Genomic DNA, 23,533 nt, shown 5'->3' on the forward strand with positions numbered 1-23,533 from the left:
TATAAAAACAGCACGCACTATTCCACTTAACAAAATAAATTCAAAATCTGTTATGTAGCTAAATCAAGCGATAGTTTTATTCTCCATTTACTTCAGCCGATCCACAACTGTGAAACTGAGCAGCACCTTTGGATGCACAGAGACAGTTCGCTGCCTCATCCAGAGAAAACCAGAATGATAAAAGGGAAACACTGGATAAGCATCTGTGTCACAGGAAAGATCACATTCACCACAGCAGGCTGCTTCCCATTAGCTTCATCCAGACAAAAGTGACTGCCATTGTTAAATAGTGAAATACATGCATTTTAATCATGTAATTTCTTACATTTATACAATACATGTTTCGTATCTTAACAGAGTCTGAAGGACTTGGAAATGTACATTTGCATGACACCAACAGAGAATAGTTTTAGTAGCCACAATAAAATATGTAGTCACATCTGTATGGAAATTGAATGACTGCAGTTCTACATGGCAAACAGGATAAGGAAAGCAACCATCAAACAAAACAGTCCCATAGCTTCAGACAGGGCGAATCCCAAGATGGCATACGAGAACAGCTGCTGCTTCAGAGACGGGTTCCTGCAAAAACAAAAAGGCAAAGTGTCAACACACCACAGAAAGCAAACCATGGGCCAGAAACCCAACAGCTAGCAACGCGATATCTTCAAAAAGTGTGTGTGAAAACAAACCTCGCATAGCCAATGATGAGACTACCGAACACCGTCCCGATTCCAGCTCCGGATCCAGCGACTCCGACTGTGGCAGCCCCAGCACCAATAAACTTTGCCGCGGTGTCAATGTCCCTGCTGACGGCACTGGTCTGGAAGCCCCTCAGTGTGCCCTGGGTGAGAGGGCTCTGTGGCATCACAGCAGCACTGCCCTGGGAGGGGAAAGACAAAACTAGCCTTTATCAGAAATTCCATGAGAAACAAAAAAGGAGTGAGCCGAAATACAAAGTACCGGTACAGCAGAAAGAATGTTTGGATTGATGGAAACTACAAAAAGTCCCATCTATTTTCGTGATTGGATAAATATGACTTTTTATCAAAACCAATAAGTTCAGAGTAATTGGGCAATAAAAAAATTGAATCAAGCCAATTTGATCGTACCTCAGCTTGAAACTCAGGCCTGGACAGCACCGAGGCAGAGAGGGGTCTGTAAAGAGCCCGGGTTCCAGCACGGACCTGGAGGAAGATTTTAGGTTAGACAACTCACAGCCAAGCTAAATGTCGTTGGAAGAGAATCAAGAATCAAGAAATGTTTATTGTCATTCAGACACTCTCATGCACGAACGAAAAGCAGCACTCAGGCCCCGGCGCGAGGCGCACAACAAACACACAAACACACAAACACACAAACACACACTCAACTCAAACTAAAGCCATCTCTAGTGAGAGTCAGCAGGCGGGAGACACCGTGACCGTCGCTTTGACCACAGGTCGTTTAATGAAATGGTGCTCTGCAACCTGCTCGGTTCATCCGCAGCGCGTTTCCAACAGACCCGCGTTAACCCTTTGTGTTCAAGAATTTAGTCTGCAGAAACTACTTGGAAAAGAAAGTGACATTGGTGACGGACACTAAATCCAACGTATATGTACCGGTAATAGCTTGAAATGTAAAATTACGCTGAATGATCATTTATATCACAAGGCTCTGTGCTCTTACAGGTGATCTTTACAAAACATTGATTAGGAGAGGGTGCAATGACCTTAGCTAGAGGCCTCACGTAGAGAAATGCATGAACTAAAGCAAAATATAAGTTCTAAACGTGCATGCGCCTTATTCGCGAACCTTACGCAGATATACTGACAACGTGGAACTCTTCATTGTGCGCTGCAGCACTAGCTTGCTAGCTTAGACTGCAGATACCCTTGCCAGTTAGCTCTAGTCAAGTTCAAGCAGAGGCCCAGCGGCTTTGCCGAAGACATCAAAGGGACCAGGATCCAAACTACACCTGAAACACGCCAGAGACGCGAACTCACCAGAGCCGGCGTGGAGACGAACTTCGCGCAAGCGTACATCTTCTGATTCGGGTAGTTTGAACCGGTCGGTCAAATCCGCTCGAAGCCCGGGTCTCTCTGAGGAGGGGAAACCACGGAGAAGGTCAAACGAGTGTAAATGTGCTCGCAAGGAGAAATACGCAGCTCCGCGTGAGCGTTCACATCTACTCCGCATGCCAAGCGCACTTTAGCGATCCACCGCGGAGCCAAACGCGAGGATGACTCGAGATTTGTCAGGATACACGGTTCATTCAGCCATTTCACACTTACCGACTGTAGAGGATGAACCACGGTGGAAGAGTGCGCATGCGTGTAATGACGTGTAAAGAGACCCGGATGACGACGAAAGGTCGTTTCACTGAAACTTTATTTAAAACTGCAAAATTGCCCAACCACTTTCATTGTGTGATTATGATTAAAAATACTATTTTAAGTAATGGAAACGTGAAATGTATAATTTCTACCAATGAAATGTTTAAATAGAAGTGTACCGGTATTTGTTTGTACAAAAACATGCAATCTTTGAATAAATATAGTGAAGCGGCAGAATTGTGAGCGACAGAGGTTTGTACACTCTAGTTGGTTTTTAGTTTAAATCAATACATTTTGTATTTACATTATTATTTAGATGAATAAATATGATAGATCACTGATTTTAAGGTATAAACCGGACATAATAAAAATTTAAGATTTTCTAGGGTGAGTGTGAGTTCATGTGATTTGTTGAACTGACGATGTCCTCAAAATTTCTTAAGACATTATCTAGTTCAGACTTCCATTTTTTTTGTTTATGACATGACATGACATGACATGACATGACATGACATGAACCATTGGCTCAACCACAGGAATGAAAGTCTGTTCCATGGAAAACACTTGGCTGTAGCTTTGCTGCTGATCAAATGAAAACGATTTCAATGAGGGCAGTACCAGAGTTACTGGTTTACAAAAGACCATGTGCTTGATGCACCTGCATATCTTGGATGAAAAACAGAGACATTGCATTTATATATAAATATTCTAAATCATGTTGTGAAAGAATGAAAACAATACAGAGATACCACATGATATTCATCCTGCCTTTATACGAGTAATGGAATTTAAATGAGTAGTAGTAGATTCTCTCCTGTAATAAGCATCTGTCCACTACTGTCCACTACTGTCCCCTGTTGTGGTGTGAATCTGATCCATGTCTCACAGGGACTGATGGCACGGGGCCTTGTCGGTGCATCTCACAGTCTGATGGTGGAGCTGTAGGCTACCAACACCGGGCAGATTTTTAATCTTCTTGACGAACGACTCCGCAGCAGCTGCTCTGTGATGGGGAGGTAATGAGCACAGGGAGTCAGCTTTAGCTGCATGCTGGATTTAAAGGAGGAATGTCCCAGTGACACCGCGGATATCATCTCTTCAGTTTTATAGTGAACATGAAGTCACAGATTCCTGACCTCTCTCAGTGGGAACATGTTTAAGACCATGAAGGAACTCCAGCGTTAAAAAGCACAAAACAACAATTATATTCTGCTAAATTCTTTCATTATGGTAAATCATATGCTATTACAATCACTTATTACTTGTTTTGTTACTTGTTTTATTCTGCTCTGCTGAATTCTACAGTATTTATTGTATTATACCCTTTTTTTTAAATTAAATTCTGTGATGGTGAATCATTTTATTTTACATTTTATCATGCTGTATTGTATCTTTTACTGTTCTGTTCAAATGTCTTATCTCTTGTCGAAATCTAGTCAGTTCGGTTCTACAATCATGTTGTATCTATTACATTCTGTTCTAGCCACATTTTTTCTATTTTTTTGTGTTATATTTTGTTGTAGGATGTAGTTACGCCAACTAGTTCATTTTCAAAGCTCTATTTCATATGATTAAGTGTTATCCATAATATATTGCAATGCTCAGTCCTGTAACACCAAAAACAACACAACCTGGTCAAACTATGTCTAATTTTGAGTAAATATTAAATCATAAAGCTGTTATTGTGTCAGTAAATGTGAGGAGAAAATGTCTGAAAAGCTTGAATGACGCTTTTTATCAAGCAATAATTATGATGTTTTGATAAATGTCCAGCAGAGGGCGCAGTAAGGTCTAATGTGATCGTAGCCCTTTGTTTCTGGGGGCATAGCAACTGGAAGAAATTATAGGAGCAACATTTTTCTAAAATTCACTGCTAGATGAACTTGAACAGAACATCCACATAAGCCTGATTAACTTCCCCAGAGATGCTGCTATGACACGACGTCATTCAGTCCAAAGCGCTTCATGTTTTGATTGATTTTTCCAGTGACTATAGAGTAACTATTGACAGCATTGACCATTATATGACAGATATTGAATTCAGCACTGCTAATTGCGTGCTTGTTAATCCATATATAACAATATAATAGTATACTGCAGCCACCTACAGGTCATAGCTAAGGATATGATAAAACATGAACATTTACAATTTATTCATTGCAGATCAAAGTGGCCATTAACTGCTTGAGGTCAATGTCATACTGTCTAATTAACCAGGCTGCACCTATGTGGTCCTACATGGCTGCGGAGGGTGGAGAGAGCAGCCGATCACACACACCCTTTACTTCCTCCCATTCAGAGGCACACATGCACTCGCTGTCTGAGCTGCATAGAACACTGAGACATTCCATTTGCATGCCCGCCCCATCAACCTGGATGCACTCAGACTGGTAATAAAAGGCATTGACCCCCTTAACCTTTATGAATTACAATTTGTGCCTGCACCACGTCCTGTCAGAGGCCTCAGAGAAGCAGGCACCTCCGCCCGGGTGTGTGCGTGTTGTTTTGCAGTTGTTAAGGAGAGGGGAAAAGGTTTTTACAGCTCCTCGTCGGAGCTCCTGACAAGTAGGGAGGAGGTGGTCTGACAGCACAAACGGGTTGGGGAGGGACTGCAGTTTAAGGCTCCATGCTAATCTCCATCTATGGATGCTGCAAGAAACTATAGAGGCTCCTTTCTTTGTTAAAGTGTTGATACACAATCTGCAGTTGATTTGCATACTACCTCTGATTTTCTGCTATGTCATAGATCAAAGTGTCGCCTTTCTTTAAAGCACTAACTGAGGTTTTTTTTATATAGAAAAATATATAGAAAAATCATTCTTATTGGAAGATTTGCCTGAGCTTTTGTTGCTGCCTATTTCTATTAAATATGACTGGGGGAACAAAATAATGTTGTAAGAGGTGTTTAACTCAATCACTTGTTAAATTTCTTTGTAATATGTAATAATGTTTTATACATTCATAATTATTTACCTAGTCTTATCGTATGGAAGTATTATCTTAGCATCCATGTTAGAGGTTACCCGGGTAAGAAGAACTAATCCCAGCCTGTGAAAGACCTGCATGAAATCAAAGACTTGGCCTCCAACATCTTTTAGGATAAAACATAATTCTTTAACGTCCGTGGGTGTTGGAAGACAAAAACTCTTCTCCCTGAGACTGTAGACGGGCAGATCTCTGATACTGCTGAAAACTATCCCACACAGCAATTGTATTTTTTATTTTTTTATCTTTGAAAGATTTAACTCTACAAGTTTTGTTGAACCTTTCTTTAACTGCCGCAACATAATTCTAACACTGGCTTTCAGAAACACAAGTGTGAACTGAGCTTTATTCTTCCTTCCATCCTGTTTAATATGAGGGAATTCAGGAAGTGTGGGAGAAGGAGTCGGGCTGATGGGAGCAGATGATTAGTTTACAGCTCTGCACCTTTTATTGTTGCTTCAAGGTCACCAAAGTTCACAATGAAATGACTTGAATGTGTTAGCTTGAAGCCACACAATGCTGCTGACAGCAAAGGAAACCCGCTCGACCTCATACTGTGATCCATTATTAGACTCTAATGTTGTCTGTGTTTGTTATTAACACTTAATAAAGATGTGCACATTAGTTTAAAGCTGACAGAAGCTTATTAAGGAGTAAGGATGGTGTAGAGAATGGTGCGTTCAAGACCGTGGTAAACTCCAGCGAGAGAGCAGTATGAACAATGATTCAAAGTTAAATCTGTAAGAGCAGCGCGCTGCCCCTGTTCAAATACTGTTGACCTGATAGTGCCACAAATAAAAAAGAAACAAATCACCTCAGAGTTTTTAGTGAACCTGAACATCTAGTCAGATTTGCATCACTTCTGTTTGTGTTCCTAAATCGGCTGCATATCCAATGCAACACGTTACTTGAAGACTAGTCAGATTGTGTGTATATATATATATATATATTGTATATTGTATATTGCTGTCGTCACCAGCAAGCACCGATAGAGCAGCAAAAGAGAAGTGAAGAGAGACGAAAGCCAGAGTGGAGATTGTGGGCTGTTCACCGTCTGTTCACCGTCTGCTTTACTCACTAAAACACAAATGAATACATTTTGCTCCCAGCTTCCATTTCAGTTTGAATAACGTGAGATATGATGTCATCTGGTTGGTGGTGACGCGGACGACTCGTGCAGGTTTGCTCTGTGATCCGGGTCTGGCCTGTTTCAGTCCTGAACCTGAGATGTTATGCTTTTGGAGTTTAGTTCTGTTGTGACACAGAACAAATGTTTTCATTAAATAATGAAGAGTTCATTATTTTCAACCCTTCACTTTTTTCTCCACCACCACCCAAAATAAACCACTAAAATCACCACACAAGAAAAAAGAAGAAGTAAATATACGTTTCATTAATTACCAAACTCTAGCCAATCACACGAGAGCCGATATTCAAGTCATGTTTACTTAGTGCTCATATGAAACGCTCTTGATTTTTATAGGGCGCATATGGCTGCAGTTTATTGTGCTCAATTAAATTACTCTAAACTAGGATTAACTTTCTGGAGCAACAGACCATGATACAATGTCTCCTTATTTCATGCTGTTCACCGTATGGCTGCTGAAAATGTCTGCTAAACGCCGCTCACAGGCCGGGGTGTCAGATATGAGGCCGTCACAACAGCATTGAGTGAAGGAGCCCTTCCTGCTTTTAACGGCCTGACCTACATCCCAGTTCAGAGAGCCAATAAAAGGTTCTCTGGTGTAGGTCCTGGTGCTGCACAATGTCACTCACAGATCCGCAACTCGGCAAGAGCTGGAATGCTCAATTAGTTGCTTTCATAGGCGCCATTAATATGCATTAAGTCTCTTACAACATGCGGGCACAGACAAACAGGCAGCTCACCAGGCGTTTTCTTTCCCTTTTCCAAAACATTGGATGTCAGTGTCATAAAAATGATTACCGGTATATGGAAGAAAATACATAATTACAGAATAATTATTTGAGGGCAGTACAATGCTGGAAGGTACTTTGGTACAAATTTGATGTACTTTTACTTTACTTGAGAGTTTCTTTAGCTCCACCGTATTTCAGAGAAAAGTTGATTTAACTGAATATTTCTTTGAAACACTTTTCTATCAAACCTAAAGAAATTCCAGCAAACAAAATGTGCTTTTTATGACAATTTTTCAACCAAACATTTAATCCACATATTAAAGCTAAACCCAGGCAATGAAATTACAAATCTATCTATTTATCTGTGATAATATTCAAATTCATACTTTTACACTCACAAAAGACTAATTTTGGACACAGCCGGTATATTTTCTTGTGATGGGTTATTTCTAGGCGTCTCACTGTAGAAGGAAAGCACACAGCAGTTAGAATAAACATCTCTATAGAGTACCTCCACCTGCCTCCGTTTGAACCAGGATGGCAGATAGGAACCTTCTCACTCTGGCACCACTCCACCCACACAGTAATCCGGTCTGCCACACAGCACGCGCCATCAATCATGGCACTTTATTATCCTGTCACTGGTCTGCTTCCTGGATGTGTGCTTACCCTGCCCATGGCCCTGCGAGCGTGGCTGTTCAGCGTGCATTAAGACAGACATAATTGAGATGGTGGGCAGCTGAAAGTGCAGGGCTCAACCTGCTGTCGTTAATCTGTCATGTTGCAGGGAGTCACAGCAGCGGTGGCCGATCGGACACTCCGCCTTGGAGGCATGGCTGGTTCCTCATGGCAGAGGGCCTCACCTATTTCAAGTTTATTGGTTTACCACCAAGGGAGAACCCAAATAAAGTGTAATATATTGTCCACCCGCTGACTGCAATCTCTTTGCTCTGCTCCTAATCCATAGAAGGCTCTTTATGGTGATTAGGAGTGATTCTCCTTAAAGTCCTCTTCATTGGACGCTGGTTGTCATATATTTTGAGCGTGTTTGTAACTCTTTGCAATTTACCAAATCATACAGACGATCAATTTGAATTAATTGGTAGGTCTTCCAATAGCAGCACACTCTTTTTAAATTATATTACTGATGGCTGTGCTGAAAATTTGCCTTCAAGTTGTACAAATTATAGCTCTGGAAAAGCATTCACAAAATAACAAGATATAAATGAGTCCAATCGCACTGTTGGAAAAGGTGCTTTTTGCAATCACACAACATATTAGAAATAATAGCTAAATCTCATCTCGGCAGCCTATTATTAATTACCTGGCAAATAGGACCTGTCTGTTCTCAGAGCGCATTACAGTGGTGGCGAAAGATCACCAAAGAAAATTAAGCAGCAATCAGAGCACATCCCTGTCATCCTAATTCCCATTGTCAGGACCGCCTTGCCTTGACGGCCCTCAGCAGCGTCACCAATCCGCTTCGCAGGAATTCATATTTTATGTTTATGTTGCATGACAACAGAGTCATTCACGTGTCCTGCATTCCTGTTTTTCTGGTGCGCATCATGATTTAGTGGCGACGGAAATTGATTTAATTGATAGCTTGGGAAGACATCGCTGTAATCTGCAGCATCCTCTGTGCACAGCAGCACGATATGTTAATGGAACACTGAGACAGAAGCAGCAGCAGCAACACAAGATCCTCCGTTTTTGCACCGTGCATGATTTTATCCAGCCCACTGCAAAAATGCACCAAGCGACACTTTCATTTTCACAGAGAACAGTCTGGTATCGAGGTTTTTGTCTTCTCGACATGGATTCTTTTATAGTGGGGGTTATATCAGCCGAGAGACCCATAAGTTATGAAATGTCAGGATCCCATGCATTCTAATTGAGTGTGGAACACTTAATGGCTGTGGAAATTCAGTCACTTGACATCTTATTCCCCCGTGTGCCGTTTCACAGCCAAGCCCATGAGCTTCAATTAAATGACGAAATGGGTCCATTCTTGAAAACAACAACAATAAAAGCCGAAGCCTACATGGCAATAATATCAGGTCTCACCTTGAATCAACAATGGTCACATCTTGCAAATGGCTAAATAGAGACACGGTGATTAGAGGGGGTGGGTGGGGGGCTTATGTGAGCTATTTCTTAGCGGCTTCGGGGAGCATACCACAGCAGGGCTGCCGCTTACCATTATTCTCATAATCAATTCATCATTGCAGCCATAAAATAAAATAAAAAATAGCCATAAAAACATTTATATACAATTTCTGAAAAAATGTCAAAAACAAAAAACACAAAATACTCACTTCTGTGTCAAAGGAGACAAAAAACACAAAATCCTGATATAACAGTTGCTCTGTTGAAAAAGCAGAGTGATTATAAAGGATGATGTCAAAATGTTTTCAAGGGCCTGAAACTTCCAGCTGACATTAATAGTTTAGCTTCGTACCCGCAGGACCAACAGAAGTTCTTCTCACACTCAGGCCTACTTCTGCCAAACTAGATCATGTCCCAAAATACACACTCGCAAAACTTCTATTTTCCTGTGTGTTAGTGACTACAACTTTTAAAGTCCCGAATCAATATTGTCTACAAACCTTTTCCCATTTTCAACACGTTTGCAATCCATAAATACACATGGAGCATGTCCTATTAAATCCAGCGCTACGGCGAGGGGCTAAAAATTGACCCGATCCTGATTGGAGTAGATTTTTTTCACATCCTTGCTTATTGTTTTTATGACTCTTTGACTTTAACCCTTTGCTGCTTCACTGATTTAATGCAGCAAACAATAGTTTTTCAATAATTCAATTTATTGCTGCCATAAATGGATTTCAATCGACAATGCTGCCGCTAATAAACACACAAAACTCTTTTGTCTCCAGCAATGCTGCATTTGCCAGAGGAAAAGGAAAATATTTATTTTACGCTTGCCTCACATTCCCATTAAAATGTGGAGGCTACTTTTCCAAGCGTGTGTCATAAATGTGAAAGAGACAGATGGTGGCATGGAAGTCTCACGTGGCACCACTGCAACCAGCGCCAACGATGAAATCCTCCCAGTAGCATCCTGGGCCAGATTACATCTGCTGCATGTGCAAGTGTCTGTTCACATGCATGTTCATGCTGGCAGTCACGTCTTGATTATGCATGTGGCCACGTCTCATTCATCATTTACTGTTAATGCCAAAGCACCAACAGACGAAATGGAAATGCAGACAAGATAATTGCTCTTCTATTTATGTATCCGGGCCTTTCTGTCAATCACTGCAATGATCAGAACTAACTGATTCAAATTCAGAAAAAGTGAAGGATGCATTCCTTCCAGGTTTCAATTTGGAGGTGGCGACTGCAGCCATGATGAATGTCTGAATAGTCCATATTTTCCTCTAATTTCTCCTAACCTGTCCTGACAGTTTAGATATTGCCTACCTGGTAATTTCCTCTGCAGTAATTGTTAGTGTGAGATTATTCCTAGCTTTTAATAAGGATTCTTAACACCCTCTGTAGGTGGCAGAACGAACTACAGACACAAATACCCCACTGTGACGGGTCATCAGCAGCTTCCACGCCCAGCTGGTTTCCACTAGTGGAATAAAAACACAACAAACATTTGCAGCAGGTAAAACTTTAATTAAAAGATATGACGCTGTTTCATCGATTAACAACATCACTGATTAAAGTGATGGCACCCCCCCCCCCCAGGCTTGCTTTAATGCTCACTCTCAGCTCTCAGAGATCATTTATTTGTGTATTGATAAGTGTGTCAGATGAATGCAGATGTAGCTGCGTGGAGAGCGGCCCGGCTGATGGAGCGATCAGAATGTGCGGAACACCAAGAACAGCTGCGTGGCTCCATCCACTGGGATGCCATGCCCCCCCCCCCCCCCCGAGCGCACTGGCACACACACTGCTCTAAAGCTGCAACCCCTTCACAGCGTCTAACAACGGCAGGACGTTTATGGCACATCACCAGAGCTCTCTCATCTCTGTCCAGCAATAAAAGCGTAATTATTGGACTAATTGCTACGGCTTCACTCATCTCTGTGGTAATACTTTCATGATTACATTTTGTGTTCAATACCAGGCTTATCCTTTAATTAAAAGGATTATTAAACTTTAAAATAGAGCCATGTGGGATGAACCCTTCAAATGATAGATTCAAAAGCATGTTTTCTTTTCTAAACAAGCTGAGAATGAGCTGCATCATCTTAATCATAATTAGGAGACCGAGGGCTGGTCAGATGGCTCATAGCTGCACACGATGGCCATCGCCCACATCGTCCTCCAATGAAGCTCCACAGAATGCTGACGCATGCCGCTGCAACCAGTGGGCCAACAATCAGTACAATGAGATGGATAATGATCCAGTTCTGACCAGACAGAATCTAAAGTCAAAGAGAACGGGGTCACAGGGCGAACGAGTCAAGGTCATTTATATTTATATACATTTCATATATAACAGGAGCGAGGTCTTCGCCATGGCGAATGTTCCAGGCTTTTCTCCTCCGCAGCAGAAGAGTTCAAGATTCAAAGCCAGCCGAAGCGTGACGTGATTGAAAGTCGTTGGAGGTCATGTAAAATGAACGTCCGTCAATGCGCTTGGATACGAAGAAGAAGGACCTCAGCCTCTGATTAAAGCATGAACCCATGAATATAAAAGAGGACGATCCCATTGGTGTCATGGGGGGGCTGCTGTGGTCATCCAATGCGGCAATCAATTCGTCTGATAGCTATATCGGCCCTCGTTAATTAAATATGTAGCAGAATTATTTGGCACCAATCATGCAAACATTAACATGAGCAGACATGATGCCCACCCTCCCTGACAGCCAGCACCAGGAGCGGTTTGCCCATGCCAACGCCATGCTGCATTATCCGCAGCAAAGTCTTCACTTGAATGTCCTAATTAGTTAATTAGTTGGTGGTTAAGGCTGCTATGAGCGGCTCATCAATCTCTCCATTTCTAAAAAGACACACCCTGGGATGGCGGTGGCGAGTCGTTAGAATACTGATGGCTGTGGGAAGTGTCTGTGAGGATTAGAGGTCTGCTTCATATTTCCACAAACCACCCGACTCCATAAAGAAGACTAAAGAGCCGCTGCTGTGAGCAGCGCATGGATGGCGAGCCAAGCGTGACATAATGAGTTTACCGAAAGTCTGAGAAGCTCAATTAATGTGTTTTCATGCGTAGCATTTGGGATCAATTTAATTGTTCATCACTGATGGAGCTAAGATGTGAAATTAGACACGGGAATGAAAGTTGTTTTCACACTCAAAAAGGGCTTCAAGGTAACGACGCTGTTTCTATCCCACCTGCCGCTAACTTGTCACGTCAACTTCTTTTAGCAGCTTTGGGAGGAGTCACGGAGTTTGTGCTTCAATTCTGCTGTGGAATATGTGATGAAAGGAGAGGGAGGAAAGGGAGAAGAGGAGGAAAGGACAGGTTAAAAATAGTTAGTACCTGCCAGCATGTGATTGAGTTTCCAGGGCTCTGAAACTCACTCTAATTATTCAGCGGTGTCATCCTTCCCTATATGCATTCCTTTGTGTGGAAGCACAAGTTACTCCGACTAATATACATAATTCTGCCACTTAATTGGTGCGGATTGGATGAAAGTGGGCTAGGAAAGCTCCTCAGAGACTAATAGGGGCACATATCATTGGCTCCATCAGAACAGGAGTCCCATAGGTGATAGAAGTCAGCAAATATTTCATGAGCCGTGCTATCAGAGCGTCTCACCTCTGGAGCCTCGTGCGTGTTCCTGCAAAAAGCACTTCTGAAACAGTTCTGCAGTCTGGTGTATTTATAGCAGGCAGATGACTGATGCTAATGCAATGGAAAATATGCAGCGCACTATTACTGTCATGACTTAAACAGGAAGGTTAACTAAACTAGTCATTTAAGTTATAAGTGGGCCACTGGCGTTCGCCTGCATCAGAGCCTGCAGCTGGCTTTCACACACCCGGTCCTGGGATCAGCCTGGGCTTCACTTAAATAATCTGGTGACGTTCCCCCAGGGGCTAAATAGGGAATTAAGAGAAACCGACAGAGACAAAGATAAAGAAAAAGACTACAACAAAGACTACACCTCACTGATCACTAAGGATGACGAGTCTTCAGCTCAACAAAGTGGCAGTTTCAGACAACACAATGCGACATTACTGCACAGTAGGCTTGTTGTAGCTTATCTGACAGGAGAGCCATGCAGAAGCTGCTCATGATAAAACATTCACACAACAGAATACAAAGTCTGGAAGTAAGTTTAGAAGATTTACTTGTTTATGAGCAGCGACAGCAAGCAAAAAGAAGAAGATGTAAACGTGTGGCTGGATCTGTCATGAAAGTCAGCAGTGATAATTAGCTCTATTCCTATTAGAGAGAGAATATGATGATCGTTTGCGGGACCATATGGTCCCTGGGGTCGGTGCTGTTCGCTCAGGATGCTCCAACGTGAAATTAAAATACTAAGAATAAACACATTAGAGAATGATTTTAGAGTACCAGGGATGAGGAATGCAGCGGCCCAATGCACAGCTCGCATTAAGGACAGCCGTTCAGCGGGAAATGCGTTTTCTGCTTCGTGTTTTCATTACGTTTTCCTCTCCTAGAAGACGTGAGATACTTCCACAGGGTTGGCCTTACGTTTTACGTTGCTTGCTTTCCAAGACATTCGCAGATCATTATCCAGTTCTTTCATTACGAAATGCAGTTCTGTCCATTTTTCCTTGCATTGGTTATGCGGTTTGTCTGGGGGGGGGGGGGGGGGGAGGGGTTCCAAATCTCTAGAAGTGCTGCCCAGTAATAGATCCTACCTGCTCTGCATGATCTACTGACTGCTCCTGTGTGGCTGCATTGGCCAACTCTTCCTGAATAGAGGAAGATGCCACCATGGAATGAATTACATTTCCAGGAGGTTTTCTAGATTTTATAAACACAATGAAGTCAATAAATCTAATGCTAGTATTAGAATCTCCTGTGCGGGTAGACTGGCTGAACAAAACAAATAAAAGCATTTTATTCCCTGTTGTAAAACCTGCACATTTTCTTTGTGTACCTGCAGCCTGCATACCTCCAAGGTGCTTTTATTTGCAGGTGTTCCCAGTGCACGATAAAGTTCATTCCTGGGATGAGGCTCTGCAGCCTTTCAAGAACAAATAACAAGTTGTTGCCACTAAAGGAATCCATTTTAGACATTTCTCCTCCATCTAGAGCGTTCGCTGACCCGAACCTTTACATGTACAGCTCCGTACGGCCTCAATCAAAGCGTTTGTCAGAAACTCATTTTATCGAACGTTTTAATGTAACACGCTGCAGATCATGACATGCATGGATTCAATGGGCCCTGGAGCCACACTGGAGCTCCTGCTGCTCACACAGGATGGATCTGTTGGATCTAAGAGGAATAACACAGCAGGAGATTTGCTGCTGAAGCCCCATTTCTAACCCTCGATCTATTAAAGAGCTTCTGAATGAATTATCAGCGCTATTGGTGTCACTATGGGCTTGTTAGTAGGAAGGGTCTAGTGTCATTTTAAATATACTCTATACAGTACACACATGGGGGGGGCATGCCGTTTGTGTTTCTTATTAAGCATTACACCCCTAATAGCGCTGGGTTTAGATTGTGTGTCAGCAGTCAGGACAGGGAACCAATACGGAACCAGTGAAGAGGAAAATGGCAAATAATAATCCCACATCTTTCTGTTTCCTGGAACAAACACAAGCCACAGTCCTTCGAGCATCAGACAGAGACAGGAACGGCAGAAGCTGAGGATTCCCTGTAAGAGGCAGAGATGCCTTTCTCCTTGGCAGTGAGAGGCTGCTCAGTTAACCCAGGGAGGGGGGATCATGAGTACAATATTGACTTTAAATTACAGCAATAGCTGCTGCTCATGCTGTCTCAGGACCATGCTGTGGATCAAACACAAAGATCAGGCCAGGATTAGGAGGAAGCCACTGACAAGCGGCGAGCTGTCTCTCTGCAGCGGCGCGTGTTCTCACACGGCACCTCCCAAATCTCACACTAAGCTGCCCCCGCCTCTCAACATGTAACACACAGACCTTACAAGCGGCTCATTTGGATTTCAAAGCCAGAATTGATTGCAAAGAACCTTTTCTAAACACAGAGGTTAAAGGATGCTGGTTCTGTTGGTGTGTGGCTTCGTCAGGGCAGATCTCTCCCGAGGACTGCAGGACGGCAGCGGTTCCTCCCTGATGGGGGAGACGCTCACATTTTGCTCACAGGATGCAGCCATGCTCGTGCACCGCCCTGCGACGGGCTTTTTATTTCCCTTTTCCCGGCAGTTAAACACAAATACCAGCACGGATGATGCACTGGGATTCATCGTCTGTGCTCAGGCAGGAGAGCCGGAGATGACTGCTGTGATAAATGATCATGCCTTCTGCTTGGTGTGACAATGGAACTGTGGCGCGATCTGCATGAGCTCCATCCTTTTGCCATCATTAGGTGTAATTGGGACTCGTGGCGAGGCCTGCTCCCTTTTCCTTTTGGCTGTGAAAGTCTCGGAGAATGAAGCCGGTCCTCCTAATAGGACGAGCTGCAGAGGTTGGACACGTACAGGCCACGGCTGCAGCACTCAGCGTGCGTCCCGATAGCCTAGCACCGACCTCGATGGTAGCTCCATGGTTATGTGCTTGAGTCGAACCTCCCGAGTTCTCCGCTGCCATGTTAAACTACACGGTGGCTGTTATTGGCACCTGTCTGAGCGAGCGGCACCAAAAACAGAATAACACAACACCCAATCAGGAACTGATTACGCTTCTGCTCATTAGCCATAATGGGGATGCATGTGGAATTTACAGCATTGTGTAACAAGGTTAAAAACACACTCATGAATCCTAGCAGTCACGCAACCTTTTCTTTCCTGCAGCGCTATTATTCATCATTAAGACAAGAATACCCAAACAGCACCGCTGAGCGTGTGCAGCAAGTCTGGACCAAACTGGCAGGGTAATAATAAACGTGAAGAGGTAAATGAGTGCGCAAGTTGTCCCTGTTTATCAAGCAAATACTCCCCAAAAAAACCTGCATGCACACTTTAGCAAGTTCTTCCAGCAACACAAACATAAAGTCTTTGTTTCATGACCTCAGTCTGTAGATCCTTTCGCCTCCTTTAAATCAAAGCCCCTCACCATCTTTAGCATTTAGAATTAATTGCACAGTTATCCTCAAATTAATTCCTAACTGTTTTACAACACACAGAGAGAAAAGGGCAAAGCAATTATTATTCTGTTTTCACCTTACAGTGGGGGATATTATGCAAATGATCTTCTCTACATGAGAAGGGAAAGGGGCTTTTTTTTCCTCAGCAGATGCTACCTAGACAGTCTGCAGTTCTGCGGGGGGACAGGAAGTGGGGATGCTGTGAAGATCTGATCGCTCCACCTGGACTCCTACCGACTCCATATACAGGAAATAATAGAAAACACACCGATTAATTATTTATTTCAACAAATTCTGTATTTTTTATATTTCTCAAGCTGGACAACGAAGGTTAAAAGGAATGTTCCGACTGCCGTCTGGAAGTATTTTATGAGTTTTGCAATTACGAGCTCGAGGTGTTTCTTGATGGAAGACAAAGTCCCTTAGCTATGCAGACCTGCAATGTATTATTTGCCACTTTGCCAGGAACAAAATGCGCACAAAGAGTGAACAGCGGGCCAGACACCAAGATACGGATGACAGGATGGCAAAGCTGGCTTTCCACAGGACGGGGGGCGTCTCGCCTCCTTCGGCGGCTCCACACTCCCGACCTCAGCAAGTGTTTATTAATCTGAGACCTTGAGACCTCAGAGAAACTGCTAAATGAAAACTAAATCGCTAACATGCGGCATCTCCAACTTCTTAGCAGTCAAAGGCCGTGATGCTTTCCACCAAGCTGATTTAAAAGCAGCCTCGTCTTCCAAGGTGGAACCAGCGAAAGCTTTAATGAGCTGCAATGATGAGTTAAGGTCAAAGCACTGATCATCTTTACAGATCAGGAGAAGATGTGTTCATGGAAATAAGCTCCCACGAGTATCCATCATCACCTCAAAACCTGCATGCAGTGGCAGAGCTCCAGGTGCTCGAGCAAATTGGTCTTTCAATGTGGAACGACTCAAACGCTGGCTCAATATTCATTATTCTCTCCGGCTGATCTGCTGCTGTTCTGTGAGTGGGTGAGAGTAATTGTGTACCTCATTGTGCACATGCTTGGGCTGAACTTAATCATCATGTCAGGCTGTTAATAAAAGGTTATTAAAGGTACAAAGATCCAGGTTTTACATGTGTTAGGCAGGGGAGGTCTCCAGAACTCCTGTCTCTGAGGTAAACACGGCCCTTCGTGACAAATGATGCTCATGCTGAGATCAGATAGTTAACAAGAGATCCCCTTATTAACCAGGTCTGCATAGATAATTGGCACTTGAGCCTCACATTTCGAATCTGGCCTGAGCAGTGTCATTTATCAAGAAGCCGAGGATGCTGTCAGGGCTCCGTAATAAGCTGCAGTAACTGATGAACCAAGATTAAGCAGATAGATTGAGAATGAAGGAGGAGAAAATGGGGCACAGCTATAATGCAGACGGCTTAGCTGGATATTAATAACATTAAAGCAGGGAAGGATCTACGGCGTAACACAAAGCTTTAAAATAGCCTGGCAGCATCCTGAGGAAGAGTCGTGCTTTAAGCTGCATGTGGTGTGTCCTCCATGTTTTACCCGACGAGGGATCATTTGTTAATTGTTAGCGTGGTGGAATGTTTTATTCGCCACCCGTGAATATTTTCCTTAGAAATGTTCAGAGCGTTTAAGATATATGGTAATGTGGTGTGAATAAAGCTTTCACTCATCTCCATATTCCATTAATCAGTTGGCCAGTCCCCAGATGGTTAACAACAAATCTGACACGGATCAATAAATGCAAAACATTCTCTGGGTTTCGATTTTCAGAGTTGAGGATTTGCAGTATTTCTTTGTGAAATATAACTATAGACTGTAAGTTTAAAGTTTAAATAAATAGAATATTTGTGTGTGAGTGTGTGTGTGTGTGTAAAGGGGGGGGGGGGGGTCTTTGTATTGAAAACACAAATTCAAGAAATCACGTAAGGCAGAAGGAAATTATTAAAAACATTCTGACCAATGAAAAGACTAATTAATAAAGAGAGATTGAAAATGTATCAGAATTAAAAGTATTTTTTAGCTGCAGTCATGAGACTATTTTGCCTTTATTGAAAACAGAAATAGATCTGATTGTTGCTGAGGCTTAATAACTATTGTTTACGGTTTGAGCTAATTGTAGTTATTACACAGTGTAATTACTATTATATAGAGAATGCAAGATCACATTAAGCTTATTGCTGCAGTGCAGACATATCAATCACAGTAATTATAGCAAATACAACTTTCTCATCAGAGTAACATAATTATTAGTATTCACTCCAAACTCATTGGTTTCCACTGGCTGGCCAATGACTCTGTTTCCATAGCCTCTAAACTTGATTAGAAATGTGTGCGTGTGTGCGTGTGTGTGTAGGTGTGTGCGTGTGTGTGTCTTCAGCATCACTCTTTTCTCACTGGCATATAATGTAGATAATTACAGATGATGGCTGGTGATCAGCTGCAGGTATGGGAGCCACCTCAGGCCTCGCCCAGCCTTGCACCTCCTGCACCCCCCCCTGCTCTGTCAGGCATGTTTGGCAGTGTCTCCGTTCCCTAAGTCTCCAGCTGTCCAGTGGGGTGCGCCAAGTCACAGCAGGAGTGCCCGCCTCTTCTTCTATGGGCCATCTCTTTCTAGGACTTTGAGATCTGCTTGTATTTTTTTGGGGGGGAAGGGGGCGTTGTTTCAGTACTTGCATTACTCACTAGCAGACAGAACACGCTGCCAAGCACCCAGCATGTCCGCCCACACACCCCTGCCCTGCCAGTTAGACCTCACGGTTGGAGGCGATGATGGAGAGAATCTGGGATCCAGGAGGGGGGTGGATCCAGAGGAATCTGAGAGACAGAGAAAGGCAGACGCCCAGAAGCTTGCATCCGTCCCACAGGCCGATCCGTGGACAGCCCGTCCTGATATGGTAGTCTGACGTTTCCTTGTTGGGGTTCTTTGGGGGTGGGGGGCAGAAGGAATATGCCTGTGCGATGACAGCTAAATGTTTTCTTTGCTTTTGTGACCAATGTTTGCTGCACTATGAATTCTACAGACATCTTTCCGTGGCATTATGACGATTCTTATTTGGGGCTTTCAGGTTACCACAGAAGAGTTGTTGTTTACATGCCCGCCTTTACAAGATATTATTATTATTATTATTATTATTATATTTGAACATATTTACAAAGCCTCCAAAGTGTTTGGACTTAAAGCTGATTAAAGACTATATATGATTGAAAAGGAAGAAAGGAAGCATGTCTTTGTGTATTTAAATGTAACGTTTGACTTTGGTCGTGTTATGAATGAAGATGGGCCAGGAATTTATCAATAATCAATAACTTCACCGAAAGTTGCTCAGAAACAACAGAAACAGCAGCTGGATAATATTCTTCATGAACGCTGGGACCAGTTCAACACTCAAAAACAAGTCACTCGGGTTGATGAGGGCCAGTCAGCATCACTCCCAGGTGCCCACAGGGGGCGCTAGTGTACCACGCATTTACCAGCCCAGACTGCTGCTGGCTGCTGCTGAGAGACCAGGTACTGAGTCTGATTGTGATGAAGGCAGACCTTTTGAACTGCTGTACTGCACGATTGATATAAACATTAACCAAGCTTACACACAAATCCGAAGATATAAATACTGTAATTGCGCAAATGAAAGACAAAATAGGTAAAGAAAAAAAAGAAGAAGAATACTCAAAGGAAAACAATGCTTTGTTTTCAATGTGATGAAGTATTTCCTCAAAGTGGTGCAAAAAGCGGAACCTTTACGTGTGTGCGTGTGTGTGTGCGCGTGCGTGTGAAATTCCAAGGTGGTGAACAGTACTTGATGAGCTAGCTCTGGAGACCTCTGAATTTTAATGATGTTGGAGATGATATTGTGTGTCCTTCAGCTTGTTATACTGACACAAGCACTCCATAAATCATCATACCTAGCTATCGTAAAATCAATACCAAACTGCTACCTCAGCGCTAACCCGTAATAAGTTTTTCAGCCGTCTAACAGCTTAAACTTTGCTGTAATGCCGCTCGACCTGTAGGTTAAGATCAGAGCACGCTTAATTTGTTTTGTAATAGAGACTTTCTAATCCTTAATGAAACGCCCGTTAGGGAGGCTTTTGTTGGCACGTTGGTGATCAGTTGGTGGAACAGCCGCTGCAATTAAGTTAGAATCTTTGTCCTGGAGGAAGAGAAAATAAAAAGAGGTGTGAAAAAATAAAAGCTTGAACGGTCAATAAATGTTAATCCAGTCAGAACTTGTCTGCGCCTTTGAACAGGACTCACGCTGGGTTTTCTTTTCGTCTTTTCGTGTGCACTTGTTTCACCCCTCCATCTGAGAGGCCATCCCTCAAGGATACTGGCACTGATCCTCAGACCAGACTTGCCGCTCACTAATAAGAGCCCATGACGCAATATTGTCCACATTAAACACATTAGTGCCATAAGGCAAACATGCGTTTGTGGAAACTGTAAATTGCAAACACATCTTTGCAGAAGACTGAATAACTGACAGGACTGTCATTAGGCTTATAGTGAGGAAGTTCAAATAAGTTAAAGCAATTACGTCGTATTATGGCAGACAGATGTTACAACTTTTATTTTCATCTTGTTTCTGCACTTAAATGATCTCTACATGTGTTATTCATTGAACAAACAATATGCAAATAAGACAAGAGCCCTGAAAATGACAGGCTGCTGTAACCTTGCGGGGTTATTTGTTTGTTTTTTTAGAATGATAACTATAACTGGGGCAGCGTTTCTGAGGCACACAACATATGTAAAAGCCTTTGCACAAGAGAGAAGCCTTTGCCACAATTTGTGAAGCGTAAACAGCTTATGAAAGTCAAATGGATATGTGGCATAATCTGACACGGCGAGTCCCCGCTTCAAAAACATCACTAACAAACCACGATGCCAGACAACAGGGACGACGGTTGCATGATTTTAACTGCTCCACAGGTAACCGGGATACAAGATCAGCCAGTCGACAAGTTAGATAAGCCAGATATTTAACATGAGATTGTCATTTCTCCTTGAGACAGAAAGTCCTACTGAAGAGACAGATGCTGTATATTTCATGAGAGGCAGCTTTCCGTTTCCATTCCAGTGGAGGCAAAAAATAAAAGGTCAGCACAGGTCACTGCATCAACATTTCACGTTCCGACAATTAAGCGTTTAAGAGGCACCGGCTTCGGCTTGTTTTGTTGGCCCACATTTTAGCGGACGCTGCTGCTGGCTGTGATTTACACACAGTGAAATGTGGCAACCGATTGTCAGAGGTCTTGCTGGTTGACCCTGAAACGTCTGTGTTTCGGGTCTGTTGCTGATTACACAGCAGCTCAGACAACGACGTAACCCCAGCAATGGCCCGGCCCGACAAACACCCGGCGAGAACGACAGCAGCATTTGATCATGTGGTCGAGCAATTCAAAAGAAATTACGCAAGAAGGATTTGGAACAACTGCTGAGAGTTTGAGTCGCATTCTTGTGTGTCTTGTAAAATAAATTACTCATAATAAATTGTTCTTTATACTTAATAGATGATTTTCCAGTCTTTAGACTTTTTTTGATGCAGATACAAATTTTTAAATTACTTTGTTCATTTATTGCGGAGGCAAATAGCCTCAAAGCAGAATTTGATGTGACATAATATTTAGTCATAGTACACAATTAGTGATATTAGTCTAATGCTATTATAAATATTGGCTAATAAAAGATTTTCAATGAAGAGTGAAAAAAAATATAACACTTCAAGTTTCTAGTTTATAAAGAAGACTAGAAGATCCATCCCATCTGCTCCACTGATAATCCTCAAGATGCACCGTGAATAAAATGAATTCAGGTGCTGTGATTTGCAGTTTAATGAATTCTGAACCAGTTTGGGATTTGATCATTTCCATGGCTACAATCACGTCGTTGCAGAGAAGTCTTCTGCTTGAATGCGGGGTTAAATTGGAGCAGGCTGCATGTTGCTTGTCCGTCACAGGCTCTGATGGGGCTGTTAGGGACTAGCAGGGAGCTACAATGGGGAGACTGGAGGATTCACACCAAGCTGAGAGCCGTCAGTGGGGGGGGGGGGGGGTCACCCTCAGCGCGACCTGCCACCGCTGACAGAGAAAAGTGCAACCGACCCAAAATGCTGAGTAGCCGTCCCTCTCTGTCACGAGCCTGACTCATCTGAATGAAGCCCTCAAACAGTGCTGCAGAGGAATACGCCTCCATTGTGTGAGTCTAACTAATAATGGCCACGAGTTAACGCGGTAAGAATTGAGAATCGACCTTGAAGTACTAAATGTGATTTACCAAATGCATGAGAATAAGAGGAGACCGTGTGCTGCGTCTCGCTCGAGCCCACAGCGGTAACCACTGCGCCAGGACACAGATGCAGTTTTTCACAATTGTATGATCTGCCAGAAAGTCCAGTCTTGCCCTTTGTTGAGCATCTACAGAGGAAGAAACATGGATAATAAAGGTCTCTTTATGATGAGGCTCCTGCACACACAGCCACAAAAAAACTTAAGAAAAAAGATCCATCAAGAGGTGGGAATTACTGCCCTGTGCTGGGGTGGGAAAGATGAAGCCGGCGTTTCAAAATAACCTTCAGATACATCCTATTTTTCATTAGAGGAGTGTCAGACAGCTCTGCCTTTAATAACATTCATCCCCGCACCAAGGAGAGGATAACTCAAGCTTTAGGCACATAATGAATGGAGGAATTGGCCCCGGCGCCGTTAAGAGCAGGAGCGCTTGCCAAACGGGGAGAGTTACACTGCTGCACTCGAGGCGAGCCTTTCAAAGCACGGCGATATTCACGCCACGCAGACGAACAGTCAGACGCTTCCCGAGGTGGCGTCCTAATGTGGCCTTGTTAATTACTCTCATTAGGAAAGAGGACTAACAAGCCGCCATTCTCATGATCTCTACGTTTGAAAGTCATCTCTGGCAATAAAAACATGTCACAACTCCAGTAAGAACATTGCAAATTGCCAAATTTGCTGACAGAGTACAAATATTTCTGCTGAGTCGAGGGATCCTGCCCGTGATGGATGCATTCTTGACACAGTCTTGGTGTTTAGACTTAAGAAATAATGAGTATCAATGTCCCAGTCGTGCAATATGCAAAGATGGAGGAGCGCCGTGTGGGTTTAATTAAGGGAAGACGAGGAAGGAGCTTCTTTCAGACAGAGTG

The 23,533-nt window shown here is 43.0% G+C and overlaps 1 protein-coding gene across 1 annotated transcript; it reads right to left on the reverse strand.

Moving 5' to 3' along the window:
• Positions 1–287: 287 nt before the first annotated feature.
• Positions 288–2,324, reverse strand: atp5mc3a (ATP synthase membrane subunit c locus 3a). The gene is made up of 5 exons (XM_068746042.1): positions 2,274–2,324; positions 1,986–2,081; positions 1,113–1,187; positions 693–883; positions 288–582 (listed from the first exon to the last, which is right to left on the reverse strand). Exons 2-5 carry the CDS (start codon positions 2,022–2,024, stop codon positions 468–470), a joined length of 420 nt encoding a protein of 139 aa, XP_068602143.1. The 5' UTR covers positions 2,025–2,081; positions 2,274–2,324; the 3' UTR covers positions 288–467.
• Between the last annotated feature and the right edge of the window lie 21,209 nt (positions 2,325–23,533).

This window comes from Brachionichthys hirsutus, chromosome 12 (genome assembly GCF_040956055.1).
Source record: "Brachionichthys hirsutus isolate HB-005 chromosome 12, CSIRO-AGI_Bhir_v1, whole genome shotgun sequence".
Taxonomy (NCBI): Eukaryota; Metazoa; Chordata; class Actinopteri; order Lophiiformes; family Brachionichthyidae; genus Brachionichthys; species Brachionichthys hirsutus.

Bases quoted from the DNA above. Each gene is read 5' to 3' on its own strand.
- atp5mc3a (XM_068746042.1), bottom strand. From the start codon at position 2,024: ATGTACGCTTGCGCGAAGTTCGTCTCCACGCCGGCTCTG. The intron at 1,188-1,985 runs GTGAGTTCGCGT...ATCTTCCTCCAG, and splicing joins TCGTCTCCACGCCGGCTCTG to GTCCGTGCTGGAACCCGGGC. The intron at 884-1,112 runs GTACGATCAAAT...TTCCCCTCCCAG, and splicing joins GGCCTGAGTTTCAAGCTGAG to GGCAGTGCTGCTGTGATGCC.